This window comes from Lissotriton vulgaris, chromosome 12 (assembly GCF_964263255.1).
Source record: "Lissotriton vulgaris chromosome 12, aLisVul1.2, whole genome shotgun sequence".
Taxonomy (NCBI): Eukaryota; Metazoa; Chordata; class Amphibia; order Caudata; family Salamandridae; genus Lissotriton; species Lissotriton vulgaris.
In genome coordinates this window covers 134,672,472-134,695,605 of record NC_141700.1, presented here as the reverse complement: position 1 = coordinate 134,695,605, position 23,134 = coordinate 134,672,472, and the positions used below count along the sequence as shown (strand labels likewise).

Here is a 23,134-nt window from a genome sequence, read left to right as displayed (position 1 = left end):
GGGGGGGGAAGAGGGAGGAAGGAGAAGAGTAATGGGGCCAGGTACAGTGCTTCACACATGGATATTTAAGTGAATACTTTATTTCCAAGTCAAAATGTATGCAGTTCTCACTTGGCAGTCCTTTGCAAACATTAATTCGAAAACGGGAGAGTACATAGTACATTCAAGGACCCCATATATGTAGCCTTGTATTGCTCCATTCCTCACACTCATGCAGACTAGGAAAGCAGTAAACTCTTCTGGAGATCGCCCCTTAACGAAAACCATGTGACTCACTTGCCAAGACTGACATCTTACTGAAAAGAGGAACAAACAAAATGCTATACTTATTTTTTTTATTAAACTGAGAAAAAGGAGGTTAGATCAGGATTCACATTCCTCCATTAGCATACTCAGAATTGCTAAAAATACGGCAAACTCTCTGAAGGAAACCTTCTGGTCACCATCCAAGTCCATCGTCTTCATCGCCTCTTTTGCCATTTCCTCGTCTTTCCCAGAGGCCTGTAGAATGAAGAGGGAACAAACAAGAGAAGGTTTTAGAAAATGAAGTAAATTATGTTCAGAACATTCTACTTTCTCGTTGGGAAGGAAATTTGGAGAAGCATCCCTCCCAACACCCACCCCCCCCCCGAAATCGCTCAACATTTGCATTATTATATACATAGATGAGTCACTTAGTACAATTGTTAAACTGTTCATAAGACAATTGTCCAGAAACCAGTGTTTCCTAGACATTATTTTTGGCCAGATGGGCTAGACAACAAGAGACCTCCAGTGGTACTGGTTGCTCAAACCCTACATCATGGCAGACTGTGGTAAGTGAGGCAACCACAGCCTTCGAGTGGAAGTTCTATGGATTTTAACAAATCCCTTCCCAGGGCAGTCCAGTTTCTGGATTCCTACAATACAGTGAAGCCTAAAGCTCCACTCTTGGGGTTGCTGAATCGGTCACCTGCTGCCTTAAGGAAGAACAGTCTCAGATGAAAGACTGGAGCAGAGAGGAGCTGGATTTACAGGGTCATTCTCTAGAGAGAAAGAGCTGCAGAATTAACATGCAGATCAGAAAATTCTGTAGTACAGAAATAGTCTAGTGTTTGCTTGTTCTGCAACACCTCATACAGCATCCGTGGTGTCCCATGCCCTTCATCCAGCAAGGGCCTCAGCCTCAAGCACGGGATGAGTGTTGCATTCCATGCAATGACACCTACCTTGAACCGCCAGAGCTAACAGTCAGTCCTGCCCTCAATGTGTCATGAGCTTTGAACCAAAAGTTAAATTCGGGTTAGAATGTCATTCCTCCCTTTATAGAGGGAGACTAAATATGGACCTAGGGAAATGTGGTGTTCTGGATGTTGCACGTAATCCAAGAGCTAAAAAGATCCGGGGGGGGGGGGGGGTTGGATCTCAGACTTTAAAACCAACACTAGAGAAAGGTCTTCATTCTCATCCAGCCTTCTAATATTTCATCAGAACAACCAGACAACCACTGCCCTCCTCCAGACATGAACTAGGAGAAGAAAACGAAAATGCAGATGTTTGGAGGGCAGGGTAATGAAAGGAGACTGTTCTATTTTAGGTACTTCAGAGAGAAAAGTTTAGTAGCAGCCACTACAAAGGGCTAAACATTGGCTCAGCCATCAGTCATTTGACGGGTAGAGGAAAGTTGGTCAAGTACTAGACAAGTTCCTATACCTCAGTCATGGTAGTTTGTGCGTTGGCCATATTAGCAGTCAGAAGGTGGGTTCTTGCAAATAGCTCAAATTAACCCATATTTGCCCCTTAATTTGGAATACAAAAGTGCTTTCATCCATGCGGGCTGAAGGCCCAATCCTGCCCATTGTTTCCAGCAAGGCTACTGGAAAGGTGTCATTTGGGTGACCGAGCTTCCAGTATCTGTAGAATTTTAAATTAAATGAACGTAAATAAGACCCTTCCTGACTTTCTCCCAGAAGAAAGTGTTTGTGCTCACAAGCTCGCCTTGGCAAATACATTGTTGATCCTAAAATGTGGTTAAAGTACACAACCCTAGACAAACATTCAAACTATACCAAAGGGTTGTTTGTCTGAACCTAGTATGGTACACTGGATGGTGTCCAAATACCACGGAAGAAGTGCTCTGCCTTCAAGGTTCAAGTGCTAGCATTCTGGAATTTTATTCTAAGCATCTCACCCCAAGCTCCAGGCTTTCTATTAAGGGAAGAGCACGAGTGCTCTCCAAACACCCCTACTGAGGTCATCTTGAAGATAGCCATTTAAGCAGCTGTGCCTCCCTCCTGTAAGAGCTAAACAATAAATATCACATCTAGAGGAGACCACACCCATTCTGCACAGTTAGGATGCAAACATTTACTGTAGTGAAGCAACAAGAGATACTATTCATTAAAAATAAAAACTGGAATATTGCCAAATGTTGGAGGTTAGTGGTGGAAGAGAGGACTTCAGTGCTAGTGTCTCTATAAGGATTATCCTGTACTTGGTTCTAAATCCATCAGCCCTTAAAGCTTTAACTTTACATAGACAATCCATCTCGCTAGATTAAAAAGTACTGATAGATGATGACCGAACTGGCATGACATTGTCAAGCCAGGACCCAACCAGAGACATGAATAGGAACTCAGAAAGCACCTGCTAAGGTGCAAATTGCAAGCAGCATTGTGAAGGTCCAGGTATACATTGGGCTAATAAGCCCTTAAATATGAGAGAATACACAACGACTAACTTACAATATAGGCCCGCATTGCACATCAAGCAGTTCTGGAGACATTTACAAAACACAAGGCTGAAGGTAGAGTTTTATCAATGTAACCTGAACCCTCCTCCCCAGCCCCCCTTTCCCCAATGGCTGTTGTGAGAAGAAACCTGGTATATGCTGTTGACTAAGTGGGCAACCAGTACTAGTCCAAACAACCCTTACGGTGATTTAAGAGGTCAAAAGATAACCTTAGAAAGCGATTCAAGTGGTAGCTGTGGAGACCAGCCTTTTGGCTTAATCGTGAAGGAATGTTAAGCATCTATTTTACCAGAATGCAACCTTATAGTATTGGTTAAATGAAAGGAGAACCACACAGTAGTTATAAAAATATGTAAATATTAATATAACACTGGTACGATAAAGTATCCTCTACAAGAAGATAATCACAAAGCACACAATACTGTAGCACAGAAACAATAGTAAATGGCACCAATACACAGTGGGCTCCACGGGGAGACCAAACCACATACTAAAATAGTGGTAGAAGAACCACAACTCTAGTCAAGACAGTGTCTAGAGGAGGTAGAATCGCTCGGACCCCAAGAAACCACCCAAGGTGAGCAAGTAGGGACCCCACTGAGAACAGGGTGCAGTGTGGGAACACAACTGCATACTCAGTAAAATTCTATGGGAGAGTCGTGGTTTGAGTTTAAGGACCCATCCCATTGGACTTCACAGAAACCCCGGGAAGTTAGGATGTTGGAGCCACCCCACCCGTGCATACAGAGGTACCCAAGATACCTATCCCAGGGAAGCCGGGGGCATAGGTCTGCAGTGGCGTCGGGAATCGCTGTTGAATCCAATTGAGGACTTCAAAGGAGAGCCACCGCTGGAGTCAGTAGAAGCTCAGGATCAGCGGACCAATCCATGATGTGGTGCCAGCGGTTGCAGGGGAGCGACTCCTTCATTCCAAGGAAGATATCTTCAGTTGTCCTGAATGCTCCACAGGTCCTGCACAGAGCCTGTATGGTGCACGGGCACTAATGATTCAGACGGGGGGCAAGGGGGAGAGGAACAAAGTTAGGTCCAAATGAAGTCCAGAGTATCCAGACTGTCGAAGTGCAGTGGTTTCTGGTTCAGGATCTTTTCCACATCAAATCTAAGGTCGTACAGCCAGGTAAGCCCTTTTGTACCCACAGGAGAGGGTCTGGACGGTTGGGAGTTTACTCCCATGTTTTGTTCAGTTTCACACCAGAGCAGGAGCCTACAGCTCCCAGAAGTGGTTTGAACTAGACTATGCACAGGGACACCAAATGTGCCCCCTCATGCAGACTGTCTCTGGCAAGCGTACCCACCCAGGCCTTATACACTAAATCCTGTCTGGGAGATGGTCATACCTTCCTGTGGCAGGATGCCTATTCTGCTGCTGACCAAGCTCAAACAGGGGAAGGCAGAAATGGGTCTCTGGTTGGCAGCAACCCTTTTCGGCTGGACATGACTAGATGGCTGGTACCAGGTACACCTGGGACCTCACAAAGCTCTTTGAGGGGTGGAATCATACCTCCTACACAGATTACCAGTGTAGGGGGGGTATGATTCCACAATGTTTGACACCAAACACAATAGGGTTACATGCAGTCATTTTAGAATTTGTCATCATTCGGTTGAATATTGCCTTAAAATGCTGAGGCACTGACAACTGGGGAAAATACTCCGTAGGCTGCAGAAGTGTTCTGCTCATGCAGTGGCACCAACTCACTTAGAACCAAGCACCCTGCCTTCTGGAATGTTAAGGCCTGATAAGGGGTGACATAGGTTTTAAGTGCAATGACCCTTAGATATAGTAAACCTTCATATTAAGTGGTGCATGCACCAACTTACAGGCTGCAATGGCAGGCCAGTAGGTTCCATTTTGCATGGCCTCATGGGTGGCATAATACATGCTTCACCCCATGGGAGGCCTATGGGGTACCCATGCCCTGGGTTCATGTGCACCATATACTAGGGACATGCGTACTCCATTATCTAATCTGGAGTGTACCAAAGTGTCTAACATTACAGGTTAGGTAGAAAGCAGATTGACTGGGATCCTGCTAATCTGGACCCCAGTCTGACTAGTCAAAAACAGCATCACATTTGGCAAAAAGGGGGGTACCCATAAGGAGATCCTACTTACAGCTATATTGGGACATTACTTGTTGCTCTGTGAACATTTTCTTTACATTAGAATTGACTGAGTGTCCTTTAGAAAGGGAGAGAATTGGCATCCTTAGATGCAGTTCCCTTGAGTTCTTGCCTTGACCTACCGATGTTGACTGTTTCTGCTGGCTTAGTGTCTCTGCGCACTCTCACTGCGGATCAGTGTTAAAGTGCTCCTGTTGCAAATTGTGTTATGGATAGGTGTTTCCATGATTGGCATATTTGACTTACTTGTCAGCCCCTAGTAAGGTGCACGGAGTGTGCCAGGTCCTGTAACTCAAATGCTACTAGTGGGCTGCAGCACAGATTGTGCCACCCACATGAATAGCCCTGAAAAAGTAACAGACTTACCACTGCAGAGTCTGCGCGCAGTTTGTAACTGCCATGTGGACTTGGAAAGTGCCCCCACTTGCTAGGCCCTACCCTTGCATGCAAGTCACCACTAAGATAGGTCCAAGGTACCCCTGTGGGCAGGGTATGTGTAAGGTAGAACAAGTGAAAGTTAGAGGTAAAAGCGCACTGCTTGTGTTGTTCAAAGTTGTCTGAAAATTCAAAAATAGTTTCTCAAAGTTCGAGAATGCCGACCTGGGTGGGGTCTCTTGTCGATGGCGTCCTAAATGATAAATCAAAAGTGGTGCTCACAATGGAACATTAAAACCATCCCCTGGCGCACTGCTCTCTAATCTCCTGGGGTTACCAGGATTCCTTATGTTAATGATACAGTGAAGTCAATAGTATATATTATCCAATGATCTCAGTTGATTCATAAATCCATGTGATAGTTTGTGTCCTTTTTAACTCATGATTTATTCTTATTCATCTCAATTAACATTCTCTTAATTCATCAGTCCAATGCATTTTGGGCTATGTGGCCCGCCCATAAGTGTGGGCGGAGGCGCGGGGCTGCAGCTGTCCTCCTCTGATCAGAGGGGCGGGGTATGCGCGGGGTCAGTGAGAGGCAGCGATGTAGCATCCCAGGCAGGGAGCCCCCAAAGATGGGCAGGTGTTGCCGAGGACTGCTTCAGCCCCGCGCCTCCGCCCACGCTTATGGTCCCCGATGAAGGGCCACATAGCCCGAAATGCATTGGACTGATTAATTAAGAGAATGTTAATTGAGATGAATAAACCATGAGTTAAAAAGGACATATAAAGGCTATCCTATGGATTTATGAATAAAATAAGATCATTGGATAATCTATTGACTTCACTGTATCATTAACATAAGGAATCCTGGTAACCCCAGGAGATTAGAGAGAAGTGCGCCAGGGGATACTTTCAATGTTCCATTGTGAGCACCACTTTTGATTTATGTGTAAGGTAGGACATGCCCGGATGTATGAGGCATGTCCTGATCGTGAAATACTGCCAATTTCGTTTTTCACTATTGAAAGGCTATCTGGCCCATAGGAAAGCATGGGAGTTTATAACATCTTACAAGTACAACTTCACATTGGGAATTGATAGAAAATTATACTTTAGTATGCCTGAACTCAGAATCCAAAGATGCATCTTTTAGTAAGGGAGATTTTTACATTCCGTGTTTAAAAATAACACTTTTAGAAAGTTGGTCTTTACTTGCCGAGCCATCCTGTGTGCCTCCGCTAGGAGGTGTATGGACGATCTGGCTTTGGTTGACAGGGGTTGGGGAGGTGCATTCTCTCAGATGGCCACCGGGGGTTAATGTGTGTCCTGCCTTTCCTGAATGAGTCAGGGCTGGCCTAAATAGACCTGGGCTGCATTCAGATTAGTAGGAGGAGTTCTCACTAGCTCCTGAATAGGCCCTGCCTGCCTCGGACAATGCGGTCTGCATCTCTTGCCAGGAAGCTGCACAAGAGTATAGAACTGGTTTAGCCTGGGCACACACACTCTGCTGGAAGGCAAAGGATGTTGGGCTATAAAAAGTGGGTCCCAAACCCCCAATTTGGAGAACTGTTTTGGACCAAGAAGACAGCAAAGAGCAGGAGAAGTTGTGATGAGGATCTACCACTTTGCTGAGTGCTTTGCTGTGTTGGCCTGCAGTGGCCGCCCTTTGTCTTGGGCAGTGAAAGGACCGGACTGAACTTTCTGCAACTTCTTTCTTGGAGTTTCTCCAAAGGCTTTAGGTAGAGCTTGCACCACGTTCAAGAAGTCTCAGGAACAGCAAAGACTACAAGTTCTTCTGCCATCAGCACTGGGGACTGTGTATTTTGTACTGCAACAGAAGAAAAAGCAACCAGACTGTCTACGACACCGCTACCGACTACATGTCCTGACAGCATCAAAGAGGCCACCGCGACCCTGGTCTCACTGACAACGCCATCTGATGCTGCCACTGAGCTGCTGCTTGCACTGTGGGCACCGCACTTTGCACTGCCTCGCTTCACAACGCCTCCTTGGTATCCTTGACGCCGTTTCATACCGAATCAACACTGCTGCTTGCACTGTGGTTAAAGGGGATTGCTCGTAAGTTACACATAACAGTCCTCATTCCACACCGCAGCCATTACCTACTTGCACCATCGACTCCAGTTTGTCAGCAGAACACAGTGCTTCAGCAACCTGCACAGTCACCTGCCATCACCACTGCACTTTGCACCAACGACACCATCTGATGCAGCCACCAAGTCGCTGCTTGCACAATAATCTGAGGGCATCACATGCCGCACCGCTGCACTTTGCACTGCAGTCCCCGATGCTTGCCAACGCCAGCACTCTGGACTTCAACCGCAAGGAGTTCGATCTGCAATGCGTGTGACTTAAAGGGCTCAGACGACTCCTGCACCGATACCATGCTTTTGGAGCTAAACGAGAGGTCGCTGACGCTCTGCATTTCTAAAGGTAGTGTTTAGCGGGCCTTTCCGACATAGTTCGGCTGCGAGGCTGCAGTTCGGCTGCGAGGCTGCAGTCAACCAGAACAGCAGGATTGGTTTGTCCACGATGCTGTGATAGAACTGTATTTCAGGGTTATTTTGATAACTGAAGATTTCCAACTACTGTATTGTGTGTGAGAAGTTGGCCTGATACAAAGTGCTCACTAGAATAGTGAACATTATATATCAGTCCAAACAACCCTTATGGTGATTGGTTGTAAGTCAACCTTATAGACCAGCTATCCTAGTAGCATGGATACGAGCAGTCTTCGGGCTAAACTCTAGAGGGCGTGTTAAGCCAGCTGTTATACCATCACATATACCCCTTGAACACCAAGTGAAAGGACACCACACAAGTGTTATGAAAATAAACAGTGTATTTATTTAGATCACAACAGCCCTGTACTCTTTATGAGGACAGGGTACTAAGCACACAACAAAACTCTTACGAAAATACTTCAAGCAGGTAAGCACTGTACTAATAGGCTTTGGAATCGCTAGGACTACGTTACTGAACCTTCAGATTACTAGTAGGAGGCCTAGGGGACTCGGGTGCAGAGTGTGCACTCTCACGCGGGACAAAGTCTATGGGAGCTAGTAAAGGCAAAGTTAGTGTTCTCGGGCGAACCCGACTAGGTAGATCGAAAACGAAAGTGGATCTGGACCCTTGGATAGTGAGGCTATGCTGGGGCACCGAAATGCCGAAGTTACCTAGCCCAGGGGCTGCAGCTGCATAGGTCTGAAAAGACGTCGGGAATCCTCGTTGACGAACCAGGAGCCTGAAGAAAGAAGTTGCTGGCAGGCGACCAGTGAAGATAGTTCGAAGTGATCCAAGCCTGGATCGCAGATGGATGACACCTGAAAGCAGAGGGGACCAAGTTCTTAATCACTAGCCAGTGATTGTGTGGGCACCAGGATGGCACCAGGCGAGGTCACCTCGACCAGGTGAGTGGGCGACGCTGGGCTCTGCAGTCTCACGGACCAGGAGGCGTTGTCGGCGACCAGGATGGAGGTGCGAGCTGTCCCACGATGGTTGATGCTGTCGACGTCGCTGGACCCAGGATTGGGGCAACAAGTCTTGGCAAATTCAAGCCCACGCGGTGGACCTAAAATGGCGTCTGGAGTGGACCAGGAGGGTCTGGGGTGCTCCTCTTTTGGAAGGGAGCAAGGGCCAGTCTGGAGCAACCAGACCAGCAGTGTTGTCGTCGTTGATAGTCGTCGGGAAGACCACAAGCCAGCGGGCTAGTAGCCAGACAACGCAGTGAGCAGCAAAAAGCAGAAGGGCCCCACGCAGATAGTGGAGATGCTGGGGGGCTGGACTTCGGTGCTGGAGCTGCTCAGGGTCGGGGCTTCTCGGACCCCAAAGCACTCACCAGAGGATCCCTCGGCGGTTGTGCTGGATAGAAGTCGTGCAGTTCTGATGATGGCCGGTCCCTCGAGGTCTCGTCGCACCTACGGTTCTCAGCTTAGCTGTAGAGGTCAGAGGTGCCAGGGAAGCCGGGTCTCGTCGAGCTGGTTGGTCAGATTCCTGAGGAAGGACGTGCAGCAAACCGCAGAGTTCTTAGATGGTGCCTGCGGATGCAGGGTGACTACTCCTTAGTCACAAGGGAGAATCTTGAGAAGAGTCGAGAGTTCCTTTCGTGGGAAGTAGTTTCTTGATTCAAAGATGATCTAACTTGGAAGGGTCCCCGCTCCTGCCTTTATCCTAAAGAAAGGGGTGGGTACGAGACTAGGTCCTGCCCTAGGGGTGGGACCAGGAAGGGGGGTGGTTACACCCCTCTCCCATGCCGGACTTTCCCCAGGTCAGGGGCTGGTGTGCCCCTGGAACTGGTTCTAGCCGGCAGATGCGTAGTGAGCACCGGGGGTGCCACTTGCAGTCACCTTCCTGTAAAGCCCTGCCTACCCAGGATACACAAAACCCTGTCTGGGATGGTGCTAGCACCGCCCCTGACAGGAAACCCTTTGTCCAAGCTCTCCTCGCTGGAAGGACTCCCAGCAGCAGGAGGTCAGACTCGTGTCTGTGGCGGCAGCATCCATTTTGTGGAGCCGAGGCTTCAGTTAACTTTAACCGGGGTTCACAGTTACATACAAGTCGTGTCCCTCTAGAAGGGTGGAATGCTAACCCCGTCGCCAGAATTGGCGAGGGGTTAGTATTCCAATTCGTATGACACCTTACTCGACATGTTTTGATAAAGCAATACCAAAGATAGCATTTAACCGCGAGGATTATAATGCACTTAAGAGTATATGGTATGCATTATCATGGAACAGCTATTAGGACTTGGTTCCGCAAGCTGCAAACGGGCTCAGTTCATGCCAGAGCACCATTTCACACGATTCCAAGCACTCTGCCTTCAGGATTGTCAAGTATGTGTCAGAAAACAGGAGTATAAACCCATCAACCGATCGGGATTGAGGTCTGAAAAGGTGCATATAAAACAATATCCCAAGGGGTATAATTATACAGATTAATAATAAATTACTGGTAAGGATATCTCTACAGTATTATCCTAAAAGAATCAAGGAGTCAAGTGTTTCATTCAAAGTAGTGCTAAAAAAGCATCATTTTATATACTGGTCAAGAAAGGCTGGGGGAGGGAAGGGGAGAACAATGGGGGGGGGCAATAAACAGTTAATTACAGCACTGTGAGAACAATTAAACAAATGACAAATGACAAGTATCAGCCCAAAAGGTTGTACAAGGTGCACGAGCGCAGTTAATTGTGACACTACGGCAGCGGATTGTCAAGGCCTGCCATAGGAGTGACTGATAGGAATCTGTGTGTCCATTTTTAGGGTTAGATATAGGTATACTATATCTAAAGCAAAGGGTGATTACACCACCTTGCCCCAGCTGTCGTGCAGCAAGTTGTGTCAGATTTAGATGGCCATCCAGGGGTGGCATAATACATGCTTCAGCCCCTGGTAGGCCCTGGGTACACCTATGCCCTGAGTTACAGGGTCTGATAAGGTGGCCCAGTACCAATTGGAAATGTACCTAAGGTACATGGAATCCATTTTAGAGAGAGAGCAGTAGGCCTGGGGTCCTGATTGGCAGGGCCCCAGGTCAACTAAGTCGGAAAACCAGCAAAACACCAGGCAAAAAGTTGGGGGCAACCATAGTCAGGTATCCACCCTCCTACATTGTGGATTTCTATTTTTCTGGTCTTAAGTATATAAAAATATTGGATATTTTTCTAAACTGGTGTGGGATCCTTTTGTAGTGCTTACACTATTACTGTTGGTTATGTGCAAATGCTTTACACACTGCTTCCAAGATAAGCCAGACTGCTCGTGCCAAGCTACCAAGGGGGTACGCAGGGGTTATTTTAGGAGTGCAACTCCTTTAGCCCGACTAGGAAAAAGGGTCCCTATTTGGACAAAGGTACCTACCTCTGCCACTAGAGACCTATTACTAACAGAAAATGTTAAAGCCTCAGTTTTGTGTATTCATGTTTGACAGACCCCACAGGGTTTTGTTTGGGTATAATATTATAAATATTTCCAACAAATTATTATAAATCAGATTTTAAAATGCAAAGAGCATTGTAAGGAAACTCAACAAGCAATTTAAAATGTGTTTTTGTACAGTCACAAGTGTAACAAGGCATGAAAAAAGAAAATAAAGTGCAATGTGGGACAGCACATTTTTGCCGAAAAGGACTTTTTTTGGTTAAAATGGTTTCTCACACAAGGGAGGATTCATTGGTAAATGTTTGCATCGAAATGGGCTGCATGGGGATGCTTGTCCGGTATGGTAATGAATGTTCTAAAAACAGCAGTAATATTGTGAAAGCATGACAATACCTGCATTTAACATTCGTTTTGTGAAGTAAATATCCTGCAAATGAATTCAGCACTGAATTATGGCAAGTTATTCTCAGCAAGACCTTTTCTGTAGGTTACACTCTTTGAAACCACAGGCAAACATGTATATTCAAAGATAAATATAGGTTTTAGGTTGTACTCACAGATAGACTTGGGAACTCTTCCTTCAGAAGCTTGGACAGCTCCTCCTGGTTCAGCTCTCCATCCTTACCATCAGCTCCAGAGTATTTCTTGAATGTCTGGATCATAGCCCCACACAGCTCTTCCAGAGTCATCTCGACTGTTTCGATCTGTAAACCAAGTACACAAACCCTCAGTCTTGTTCCAAAACATTACCAGCTGTAAGATGACAGAGCCGCTGACTAGCTTCTTGGCTGTGCTTAAGAGTGTGTGCACTTAGGTTTCATTTAAATTCATGTTTCATGGAAGACATTTTATTTTTGTGTTCACCATCAGAATGTCTGTGGGTACGACTGGGTATCCCGTTGCACTGCAAGATCATTTATTGGGCTTTAAAAGCTAATGCAAAAATATGTTATGAAAAGTGTTGTAAATGCACCATTTTCCCACACTTTCTTGGGGGAATCCCCTCCAAACTCACCTGGTAGTGGTCAGGCTCACCCACTATGGATGGTTTGGGCCAGTGTATAACAAAATTAAGGGGGGCCCCTGCAAAGAGCACAGATGGGCCCCTCCCACCTGTCCCTCTTTTACTGAGGGGACCCATGAAGCTTGCCCCCCCCCCCCAACCCCCATCATAGGGACTTTTTTCATTTCAAGAGGAACCCCCATCATAGGGACTTAAGTTACGCCACTGATTTGGACTGGTCCGACAAAATGGGCCAGGTCTGCTTTAGATTTCTAGTCCGACCCTACCCACCAGGACCTTTTTGGGGGAGGACTAGCACTTATGCTTATTATCAGACTATGACCCAGAGCGAGAGAGAAAAAAAGCATTGGCAAAGCAAATTGGCCTCGCCTCTGGGACCTGTGGGCTTTGCCAATGGTTTTAAGAGCGCTACAGATCTATCTGAAGAAATGTGTAAATCTGAGACTACTCTCAAGCCACATTTTGAGAAGACCGGAGATCTGCAGTATCATGAAACAAACGGATGACTAAAATCTAAATGTAACCAACAGCAGAGCTCGTGCTTTGTGACAGAAAAGAGCAGTCACATCTACACGGGACAGATTGTTCAACTTCAGATGGGAGGAGACATCAGCCTGGAGTGCGATCAGAAATAACAGTAGATTCCAAAGGATCATAAAGAGTCAGGAAAAAAAGCGACACCACAGAGGAAAATGATGGTTCAAAAGTACAGCATATTTGAGAAAGGTGCACGAAAGTGCTCACAGAAGGGACTTGCTTTTGTCTCCCTGCCACAGAGATGGACGTTGTGATCTTTGAAAACAATTTTTATTTAATGTATTTTTATATAGCTTGGACTTTACCCGAAGGTGTCAGAGCGCTGTACAATAGAACCAGTTACGTTACAAAAATAACACAGGAGACTAGAAGAGGTAGGGTAAAATCATAGAAGGCAAGAACACAATATCAAGCACATCGAGCGAGTGAGGAATGTACAAGAAAACATTAAAAGTTTACAGTGATGAACGAACTTCCTAGAGGGGTCTGAGAATGAAGGTATTAGTTCTGAAAGGGTCTTTGGAATAGAAGAGATTTGGAGGTCAGCTTTGAAGGTCCGGATAGAGGTGGTGGCACGGAGCAATGAAGGAAGAGAGTTCCAGATTCTCACTGCATTACCTGAGAACGATTTGACTGTAGGAGAGAAGGTTCTGCTTTCTGTGGTCACCCACTTTTTGCTGTGATTTTCGACTTAGTGTGGCTGTGGGCCTGCTAATCAGACCCACAGCCCAGCAGATCTTGCCTCGATGGGAAGCCATCATAGAGAAGACAGGATACGATAGCCAATGAGAGGCGAATATCTCTAAACAAGCACAGACTCAGCGTTAGAAGTGGGCGGGGACGGAAGGGCACGGCGTGCCCCTACTTCTTAAAATTGTGTTAGTCCGTTCCCCTACTTCTTTCTTTTGATAGAGCGTACCGGGGACTGTAAAGTTGCCATACTTTAAAAGTACACTTTTATTTTTGCCGCACGAGTGGTGCACCGTGAATATTCAGGAGGCCTCTGCAGGGCGCCCGACCTCCTCCCCTTCCCTGCTGTGTCTAATGGGCCTGCAAAGTGAGAGTGAAAGGGCCATCAGTGTAGCATGGTGCGAAAACGGCTACTCTGATGGCCCTGTGGCTACTGTGAGCCCGTGATTCACACCTCGCACCTCGCAACGCTGCCAGCCCCCACTGTGACCAATGATTCTTTTGGTGTCCATCAGACTGAGGGACGCCACCTGGGGGACTTCTTGACTTGCTATATATCTGCTCGCCAGCCAGCCACTGAAAAGCTGACCCAGCCCCACCAGCCTCTCCTGTAAATTACTCTCCGACCCGTGCCTGCCCAGAGGTCCCTGACCCCTCCTTTACAGCTCTACCCTTTCGCTGAACCGGGCCTGCACGAGAAGCCTGGACTGCCTCTGAAGCCGAACTCCCCAAACATCAAGTAAGTAAGTGGGGGGAATAAAACACTTGGTGCATAATTCTCCTTATCCCTTTTCTTTGCTGCTTCTGTCTTCTTTCTCTCTGCCTTTCCTCGTATTTTATCTCCAAACCATTCTCTTTTCTTCACTCCATCACCTGCTTCTTACTCGCTTGTATTTTTCTGCCATCCTGTCAAAGTGTGATGTATACGGGTCACATCTCAAACCGTTTGCACCGAGGTTAGAGAATATACTGATTAGGCCCACTTAGTAGTGACGTTTGCTGCTGGTACCTCTATAAGCTCTGACCCAGATTCATTATAAGTACCCAGGTGTGCTCGTACTTATGGAGGCTCTATGGTGGGGTGTGCAGCATTCTGAAGCAAGGATGCGCAGAAGTGTTGGGTGGTATGCAGGAGTTGCTGGGGATCAATGTGGCTTGATCTGCTGACCGCCATGCTGACCTCCATGCCACCTGGCTGTGGGATGCTTGAACTGTCGCTATGGTCTGCCCTACTTTCTTCAATGTGCATGACTCGGCTTGGGCACTGGTCCTGTGATGGACTGGCCTCCTGGCTGGTAGGGACAGTGCTCTGGTAGCCTGCAATAATGGACGTATTTCAGGAGTAGGCAGACTGTAAACACAATTGGCCTTCCTCTAAGGCAGTGTCCCTAACTTATTTGCGGCATTCTTACTTAAAAAAACACAATCTACATGCATGAACATTGTGTTATTCTCAATTATTTGGGGGGCTTGGCATCTAACGTAAAGCTGGCCTTATATTACTGTGTAGAAAACCCACCCGCACTTCCCAGAACACAGAGATAAGAAGCCCCAGGCAGATGACAAAAAGATTTCACTTAGAACAGAGGAAGACAGTCTGTAAAAGTATGAAAACCGAAATAAACATACATTTTCCTGTGCAGAAAACGTTTTTCACTAAACTCTTAAACACACTGAATGAAGTAACAATGCAGTCATTTGACAGGTGTAATGATAACATAAGATCCCCTCTACTAATTCTAATTCCAATATTGTCGTTTATTAAGCAATTTAATACCCACAACATATCGGTTTGCCCTCATGCATGAATGAATGATGGATGCAGGATGAATGCAGGATGGATGGGTGGGTGGATGCATGAATGAATGATGGATGCAGGATTGATGGGTGGATGGATGGATGGGTGGATGAATGAATGATGGATGCAGGATGGATGCAGGGTGGATGGATGGATGGGTGCATGAATGAATGATGGATGCGGGATGGATGGATGGGTGGATGGATGGATGGATGCATGGGTGGATGCATGAATGAATGATGGATGATGGATGGATGGGTGGATGGATGGATGGGTGGATGGGTGGGTGGATGGGTGGATGGATGAATGAATGATGGATGCAGGATGGATGCAGAATTGGAGGATGTATGGGTGGATGGATGGATGGGTGGATGCATGAATGAATGATGGATGCAGGATGGATGGGTGGATGCATGAATGAATGATGGATGCAGGATGGGTGGGTGGGTGGATGGATGGGTGGATGATGGATGCAGGATGGATGCAGGATGGATGGGTGGATGGATGGGTGGATGCATGAATGAATGATGGATGCGCAGGATGGATGGGTGGGTGGATGGATGGGTGGATGCATGAATGAATGATGGATGCAGGATGGATGCAGGATGGATGGGTGGATGGATGGGTGGATGCATGAATGAATGATGGATGGATGGATGGGTGGATGCATGAATGGATGGTGGATGGATGGGTGGATGGATGGATGGGTGGATGGATGAATGAATGATGGATGCAGGATGGATGCAGGATGGATGCAGGATGGATGCAGGATGGATGCAGGATGGATGGATGGATGGATGGGTGCATGAATGAATGATGGATGCAGGATGGATGGGTGGATGGATGGATGGGCGGATGGGTGGATGCATGAATGAATGATGGATGCAGGATGGATGCAGGATGGATGGGTGGATGATGGATGGATGGGTGGATGGATGGGTGGATGTATGGATGGTGGATGCATGAACGAATGATGGATGCAGGATGGATGCAGAATTGGTGGATGTATGGGTGGATGGTGGATGCATGAATGAATGATGGATGCAGGATGGATGCAGAATTGGTGGATGTATGGGTGGATGCATGAATGAATGATGGATGCAGGATGGATGGATGCAGGATGGATGGATGGGTGGATGCATGAATGAATGATGGATGCAGGATGGATGGGTGGATGGATGGGTGGATGCATGAATGAATGATGGATGCAGGATGGATGGATGGGTGGATGCATGCATGGATGGTGGATGGATGGATGGGTGGATGGATGGATGGATGGGTGGATGCATGAATGAATGATGTATGGATGCAGGATGGGTGGGTGGGTGGATGGATGGGTAGATGCATGAATGATGTATGGATGGATGCAAGGTGGTTCGGGCTCGCTCGCTGCGGTGCAATATGCAAATTAGTTTACGCCTCACCACTTTCAAATGTCACCAGCCGCCCCTGAAAGCTGCAAAAAAGTTTTCACCACATGCAGCCACCTCTTAAATTACATCCAGTTTACAAACATGAGACATGGCAAACACAGTTGTGTAACAAAAACTAGCAGGGAATGACTTTTCAAATGTGAGCACTGCAAAATGTTCTCCTCTTCTAAAAGGTGCCACGGGTGGGGGAGCACAAAGGTTACAGTCATTCCTGGACTGTCCTGAGAAGGGTGAGACGTGGTCCAGGGCCAGTGTGGTAGGGCGTGTGCTGGGTGTAAGCTGTAGGTTCCGCCTGCCGCTGGAATGGGTGTAAACATTAATGGGTTTTGAGTTGCCAGGTCCTGGACTGATGTGTGGATGGCAATCATTCCTCAGCTTTGCTATTAGGGTGGCTCTCATTCTCCAGGCTATCCATCTCAAGGTCGGCTTTTATTTACTCCTTGAACCGGCTCACACTGTCATAACCATTGGCATTGGTAAAACCTCAGGCACGGGCCGACCCTGCTCTCATTGTTTGCTGCATAATTAGCCTTTTCTGTGTTCCCAATTGATAGCACATGTCAAAGCAAAGCCCATGCGCTGATAAGTAGTGTGCCGGTGACAAGAAGCATTCACATCACTCTCTGTTATTATCCCTATCTACAGGCTCCTGTAGCACTATACGGTCTTTTGTAGAGCACACGTTAGCCGGATTTGTAGAGCGCACATCATTTCCATCCCGTATGAGACCTAGAGAGCTCACTCCAGCTCTCCTGATGCATGCACATTCATATTTCTCATTCTCATTTTACTTCAATACAGGGATCTTGACTCCATAATAGTGCCGCTAACAGCCATAACCAAAAACATCACTTAGTCTGAATGATATGCCAGGAGGTGAGGGTGGTGAGGGAGGGCTGGATCTGGGTATACTAGAAGCAGGGTAATGAGAAATACCAGGAAGTGAGGGGGAGCTAGGGGAGACCAGGATGTGGGTATGCTAGAAGCAGGGTAATGGGTGTTGCCAGGAAGTGAGGGGGAGCGAGGGGAGGCTAGGATGTGGGTATGCTAGAAACAGGGTAATGAGTGTTGCCAGGAAGTGAGGGGGAGCGAGGGGAGGCCAGGATGTGGGTATGCTAGAAGCAGGGTAATGGGTGTTGCCAGGAAGTGAGGGGGAGCGAGGGGAGGCTAGGATGTGGGTATGCTAGAAACAGGGTAATGAGTGTTGCCAGGAAGTGAGGGGGAGCGAGGGGAGGCCAGGATGTGGGTATGCTAGAAACAGGGTAATGAGTATTGCCAGGAAGTGAGGGGGAGCGAGGGGAGGCCAGGATGTGGGTATGCTAGAAACAGGGCAATGAGCGTTGCCAGGAAGTGAGGGTGGCAAGGGCGGGCTGGGTCCGGGTATGCTAGAAGCAGGGTAATGAAATGCTAGGAATTGAGGGGGAGCAAGGGGAGTGCTGGGTGTAGTTATGCTTGCAATGTGGTACATGCACAATGCAAAGCTCAAAGTCATGTTTTAAAAGCCACGGATAAATAACGTGCATTCCTGCCCTTTCCCTGCGATACAGGGCAGTGCAGCAAAGTAACATGCTGTGCTGCCCTGCACCACCATTCCCATGAATATGTCCCAAACTTCATGGTATCTCTTCTTCATACACAATCCCTTTTAGCGTGTGCTGCCTGCATTGGACCCACTGCAATTATGCAGCAAAGGAGGACAACATAATGTTGGAGGTATGCCTAAATTATGAAGCAAAAAAAGACTGCAGGGTTATATAGTACATTTTCTGATACTTTATTAATTTGACATTTTTACACATACTAACAGTCTCTGGAAAGCTTTCACCTCATTAATCCCAGTGTAACAAGCCAATGCAGCGGTGAGAAAGGTGACCAGTCAACCGTTGCATACGGCCATCCACTCCACAGCAACACAATTCACGTTATTTAGTAACTTTTGATCCGTTTGAGCTACAAACAATTTTTTTGATAAAACCATAAGATTATGCGGCAGATGTATCATGTGGAAAAATATGGCAGAGCTATAATTATGTGGAAAACATCTACAAACTAGGATATTTTACCATTCATGTTTGAACATCTAATGCTGGCCTTGTGCATAGGACTACAACTCTGCTTTGCTTGAGTGTCACAGAATGACCTAGTCAACAGTGCTCCCAGCACAGAAAACACTGACAATGAGGTGAAAGTGTTAATTAAATGTAACTAGTGGGCAGCAAATTTCTCTGCGGAAAAAATATTTCGTCATAAGAATAGCTCCTGTCATCTTAAGGCATTAGCTGTTTTAGAGCAGAGGGCCCGTGAAAGTATTCCACAGTACAATTTGAAAATTCAAATGAAAGTACAGGAAGAGACATGCCGTGTATTCAGAACTGCATACAAAATAGGCAAACATGAGCGCCCTTTTTCTGATATGCCGTTGGATATTGATGTTCAAAAGATGAATGGTGCAGACTTGGGCAGAGTCTTGCATTCAGATCACAGCTGTGCTGACATAATAGACCATATTGCGGCTACAATGAGGTCAAGGCTGATTGATTGTATCTTGCAGAATGAATCAAAAATAAGCCTCATGATAGATGAATCTACCACAGTTAGTAAATTGACCACACTAATTATCTGTGTAAGAGCGTGTATTGATAAACACGATGAGCCACTGACCTTTTTCTTAGACCTTGTTGAGCTGCCAAGCACAGCAGCAGATATAATCTTAGATACCTTACTTGCATGCTTACAGAGACATGGTTTTACTGATGAGTATTTAAAAATGCATTTGGTTCAGCTTGTAACAGATGGGGCTTCCAACATGATAGGTAGAAAATCCGGTGTGGCAACTTTTCTGAAACTGAAATATCCACAGTTGAGTGTATGGCACTGTGCTAACCACAAGCTGGAGCTTGCCGTGGGTGATGTTTGTAAAGAAGTCACAGGCATTAATCAGCTCAAAGTTTTTTTTGATAAACTTTATACCACCTACCATGCCTCTCCGAAAAATCAGAGAGAGCTTGGGGAATGTGCTCTGGAGGTAGAAGTAAGACTTCTGGCAATTGGAAAGATGCTAGATGTACGTTGGGTGTCCTCAAGTGAAAGATCTGTGAGAGCTGTTTAGAATAACTACAGAGCACTTAGTAAACATTTCATGGAATCTTCCAAAGACTCAACGAGGAGTGACATTGAGCAGCGGAAATATGCAAGTTTAAACCGTTTTTTAACCTCCCTGGTGTTTGTTGAAAATATGGGCATATTATATGATGCTCTCACAGAATTGGCTGACCTATCCAGAAGGCTGCAGGGGCGTGATATGACCATATATGAGGCCGATCGCTCAATACAGATGCATATTTTAGTGTTTGAATCAATGGCTGATGCACCTGGGCCCTTTGCTACAACTGCATTAAATGCTGCTGAACGGATGCAGTTTGATGGTGTAGGACTGCAACAGAACAAAGGCTGTGTTAGCATCAATAGGGCACAGTTCTTTCGGAGCTTAGCAAATAACCTGCGAAAAAGGATGACAATGTCTAATGCATCAAATGTTTCGAGATGCACAACCACAAACAATGACCAAATCGAATACAAAGAGTTAGTACACAGAATGAAACTCCTACAACCAGTTTATTGGCCAGATCCAGTAGACATCTTATACGGTGAGGGAGAATTACAAAACCTTTGTAGCAAGTTGCATGTATTTGATACTAGGCAGTACATCCTTGGTTTCAGTGAGTACAAACAAAATAAAAATTGCATCCCTGAAAGCCTGAAACCATTAGTGCACATTATAAACACCTTTTGTACCTCAACTGCTGAATGTGAACGGGGCTTTAGTGTAATGAACGATGTGCTCACACCACTGCAGAACAGAATATCAATAAATCGTCTGTCTTCTATAATGTTCATAAACATCGTGGGGCCTCCTGTCATAGAATTTAAACCTGAATTTTATGTTCAGAAATGGTTAGAAAAAGGGAGGAGAAGTGCCAACAAAAGAAACTGCATGGCTCGGAGACAAATGGCTTATGATTCCACTTATAAGCGTATTTGGAATATTCTGTGATTGAAAACATGTCCCACATTGTAAATGAATTAAATATAAACAACTTATTTATTAAACCTCAAATAAACATGTGTATCGATTGTTTGAATTAAATAACGTTATAAGCTGTAACTGGTCAGTGAAATGTCAAATGCACAAAAAATTGGTATGTTTTGCTATTTTTAGCCACACCTCCAACTCCGCCCACTAATCCAATCCTCTGCTTATTCCCGCCCCCTGAGTCTCCGCCCACAGTTCCCCTACTTTTTTGTCCCCACTTCGACCACTGCACAGACTAAAGGGGAGGGGGGAGAGAATATGTTAACTGAAGTGCTAAGTGGAAGGGGAAGGAGGAACACAATAAAAAGGGGAGGACCTGATCACAGCTTGATCAGTAGAGCGAAACTAAGCACACGCTTCTCAATAGAAGAAAACAGGAAGTGGTGCTTGCCTGGGCTGTCCAATTAGGAGGCAGCAAACAAGAAGTGACACCGAAGCCAACAAATAACCAGTACAGGGCGGGCTCCGAGCCCTTATTATAAGCTATAGTGTCTCTTGAGTGAGATGCATGTGCGATCCAAAAAGGAGAAAAGGAAGGTAAATACAGGGGGTAAAAACTGGAAGTGAGAAAGAAGGGTTTAAAACGATCCACCAAGAGAGCTAAAGAGGCAAGCAGTGCATGATTGTGGATACAAGAGGCACGAGGGGGAATCAAGACAAGACAGACTTGGTATTTAGCAAACCAGGGTCCATGCGACAGTCCAAGTTTTTTTTCCATTCTGACACTAGTCCTCTTGTTGATTCAGTCATTAAACCCAACTTACAGTACGAAAATACAAAAAGACTCCTGCACTGGAGCAGCTAGTCATGTATGCACCTGTGAATATAGCAATTAAATGGAAATTGGACGGATGAATATATTAATTCCATCAAGTTCTGGACCGATGAGGCCTTAAATTGCATCCATGCAAAGCGGTCAACTTTAATTATATTGTAACCTACACTCAGTCATTTCATAGCGGCCAGGCTTTCTGCTGTCCCAACGCCGGTGGTTTGCATTGTGGGACTTGTGTGTCACAGCCCATAAAATATGTACCTCGAAGTATCAAAATGTGTAATAAGTGTGGACGGGGCAGCAAACGACACAGCTTGGACGAAGGAAATTCAAAAGCTCTCCATTCGGGACATAATTAGTTATACTCTGGTTTAGAAAGTAAAAACAACAAGACCCAGAATGCTCTACGCAACACCACAACGGGCTGATGCACAGGACACAAGATGGAACTTGCCGAGAATGGCCACACCCTCACTGGAGCCAATCAAGTGCTGGATCTATACTGATAGAATTAACTTCTCATTGCCGGTCATTTAATTTGACTTCACACTTTGACCTGCCCATCTTGAGAGCGCTCGAGGCCGATCAAGGAAAGCTGCCGGTATCCAGCGGACGACAGGGTCTCCCACTCCAGGCTCGAGGACGACAGCCACGTGAACCCCATAATACAACCAGGGCCCCCCCAACCCCAAGAGGGCAGAGAGACGAGGCCTGGGCCGGAGCAGCTGATCACCCCGGGGCCTCGGAATCTAAGCGGCTAGGACAATGGATGGATCAGGGGTGCCGTCTGAAACGGGATCCTTAAAACACTCGTTAGCCTCGGAGCAGCGCCTTGGAGTCCCGAGAAACAGACCACAAACCACGCACACTGCGAAGAATCACGCTGCGGTCACCCCGATCAAACCACACACCTCAGGGGTGTCACCCAGACCAAGCCACAACCCCCGACTCCGAGCCCCTTACCGCGAGCCACAGGCGGTGAGCGCAGGATCCTGGACGAGAGAAGCGAGCAGACGCCGCTCTCACCGGCCTCTTTAAAGGCCCCGGCCCCGCCCCTTTACTCCAGGTGAGGCCGCACTCGGCCTGCTTCACACAGGGTCGGCCTCACTCAAAGGGCGGTTATGGGCCGCCCTATAGAATGATCTATTGGGTCTAATTTTAAAACACGCATTGTCTGCAGCAACATCCCATCCATGCAGTCTGCCCTACATTGCAAAACGCCAACACAGCGCGTCTTTGAAAACTGCCCGTTTGCTCTTAATATGAGAAACTTTTTAGCTTCTTAATTCGTAAATGGGGGCACTTTTATTTTGGTGCCCGTGCCAATTTTATATCTCAGTGCGATCCAGTTCCCCTTCAACTGGTTTGAAGCGACCCATTAAAAAATATATAAAAAACACGAAGCCGATTCTTCGGCCTCCAAGGCCTGGTTGACGCCGACTCAGAGCAAACCCCAGATTCTCAGATCTAGGGTGTTTTTCCGGGAAAGGCCTTTTAGTTCACTAAAGTCCATAATTAGTAATATTTTTTCCCTCTGGATTTGAGACATACATAGAAACTACAGCCTTGGAGGCATCGCTTTCATCGACGTTTCCCCCCTTTGTTTCAGGCATGAGGAGGCCTGTTCAGT

General features: G+C 46.5%; 1 protein-coding gene and 1 pseudogene across 1 annotated transcript; one reads left to right on the top strand and one right to left on the bottom strand.

The window, feature by feature from the left end:
• Positions 1-337: 337 nt before the first annotated feature.
• On the bottom strand, positions 338-22,550 carry LOC147673658 (protein S100-A2-like). The gene is made up of 3 exons (XM_086946397.1): positions 22,468-22,550; positions 11,712-11,858; positions 338-501 (listed from the first exon to the last, which is right to left on the bottom strand). Exons 2-3 carry the CDS (start codon positions 11,841-11,843, stop codon positions 364-366), a joined length of 270 nt encoding a protein of 89 aa, XP_086802523.1. The 5' UTR covers positions 11,844-11,858; positions 22,468-22,550; the 3' UTR covers positions 338-363.
• LOC147673659 (E3 SUMO-protein ligase KIAA1586-like) lies at positions 18,341-20,690 on the top strand (annotated as a pseudogene).
• Positions 22,551-23,134: the final 584 nt, after the last annotated feature.

What these genes read in the sequence shown, in the direction of transcription:
- LOC147673658 (XM_086946397.1), bottom strand. Translation starts at nt 11,843, where the DNA reads ATGACTCTGGAAGAGCTGTGTGGGGCTATGATCCAGACATTCAAGAAA. An exon ending in AAGAGTTCCCAAGTCTATCT is followed by an intron (nt 502 to 11,711) that starts GTGAGTACAACC and finishes TTCATTCTACAG; the next exon opens with GCCTCTGGGAAAGACGAGGA.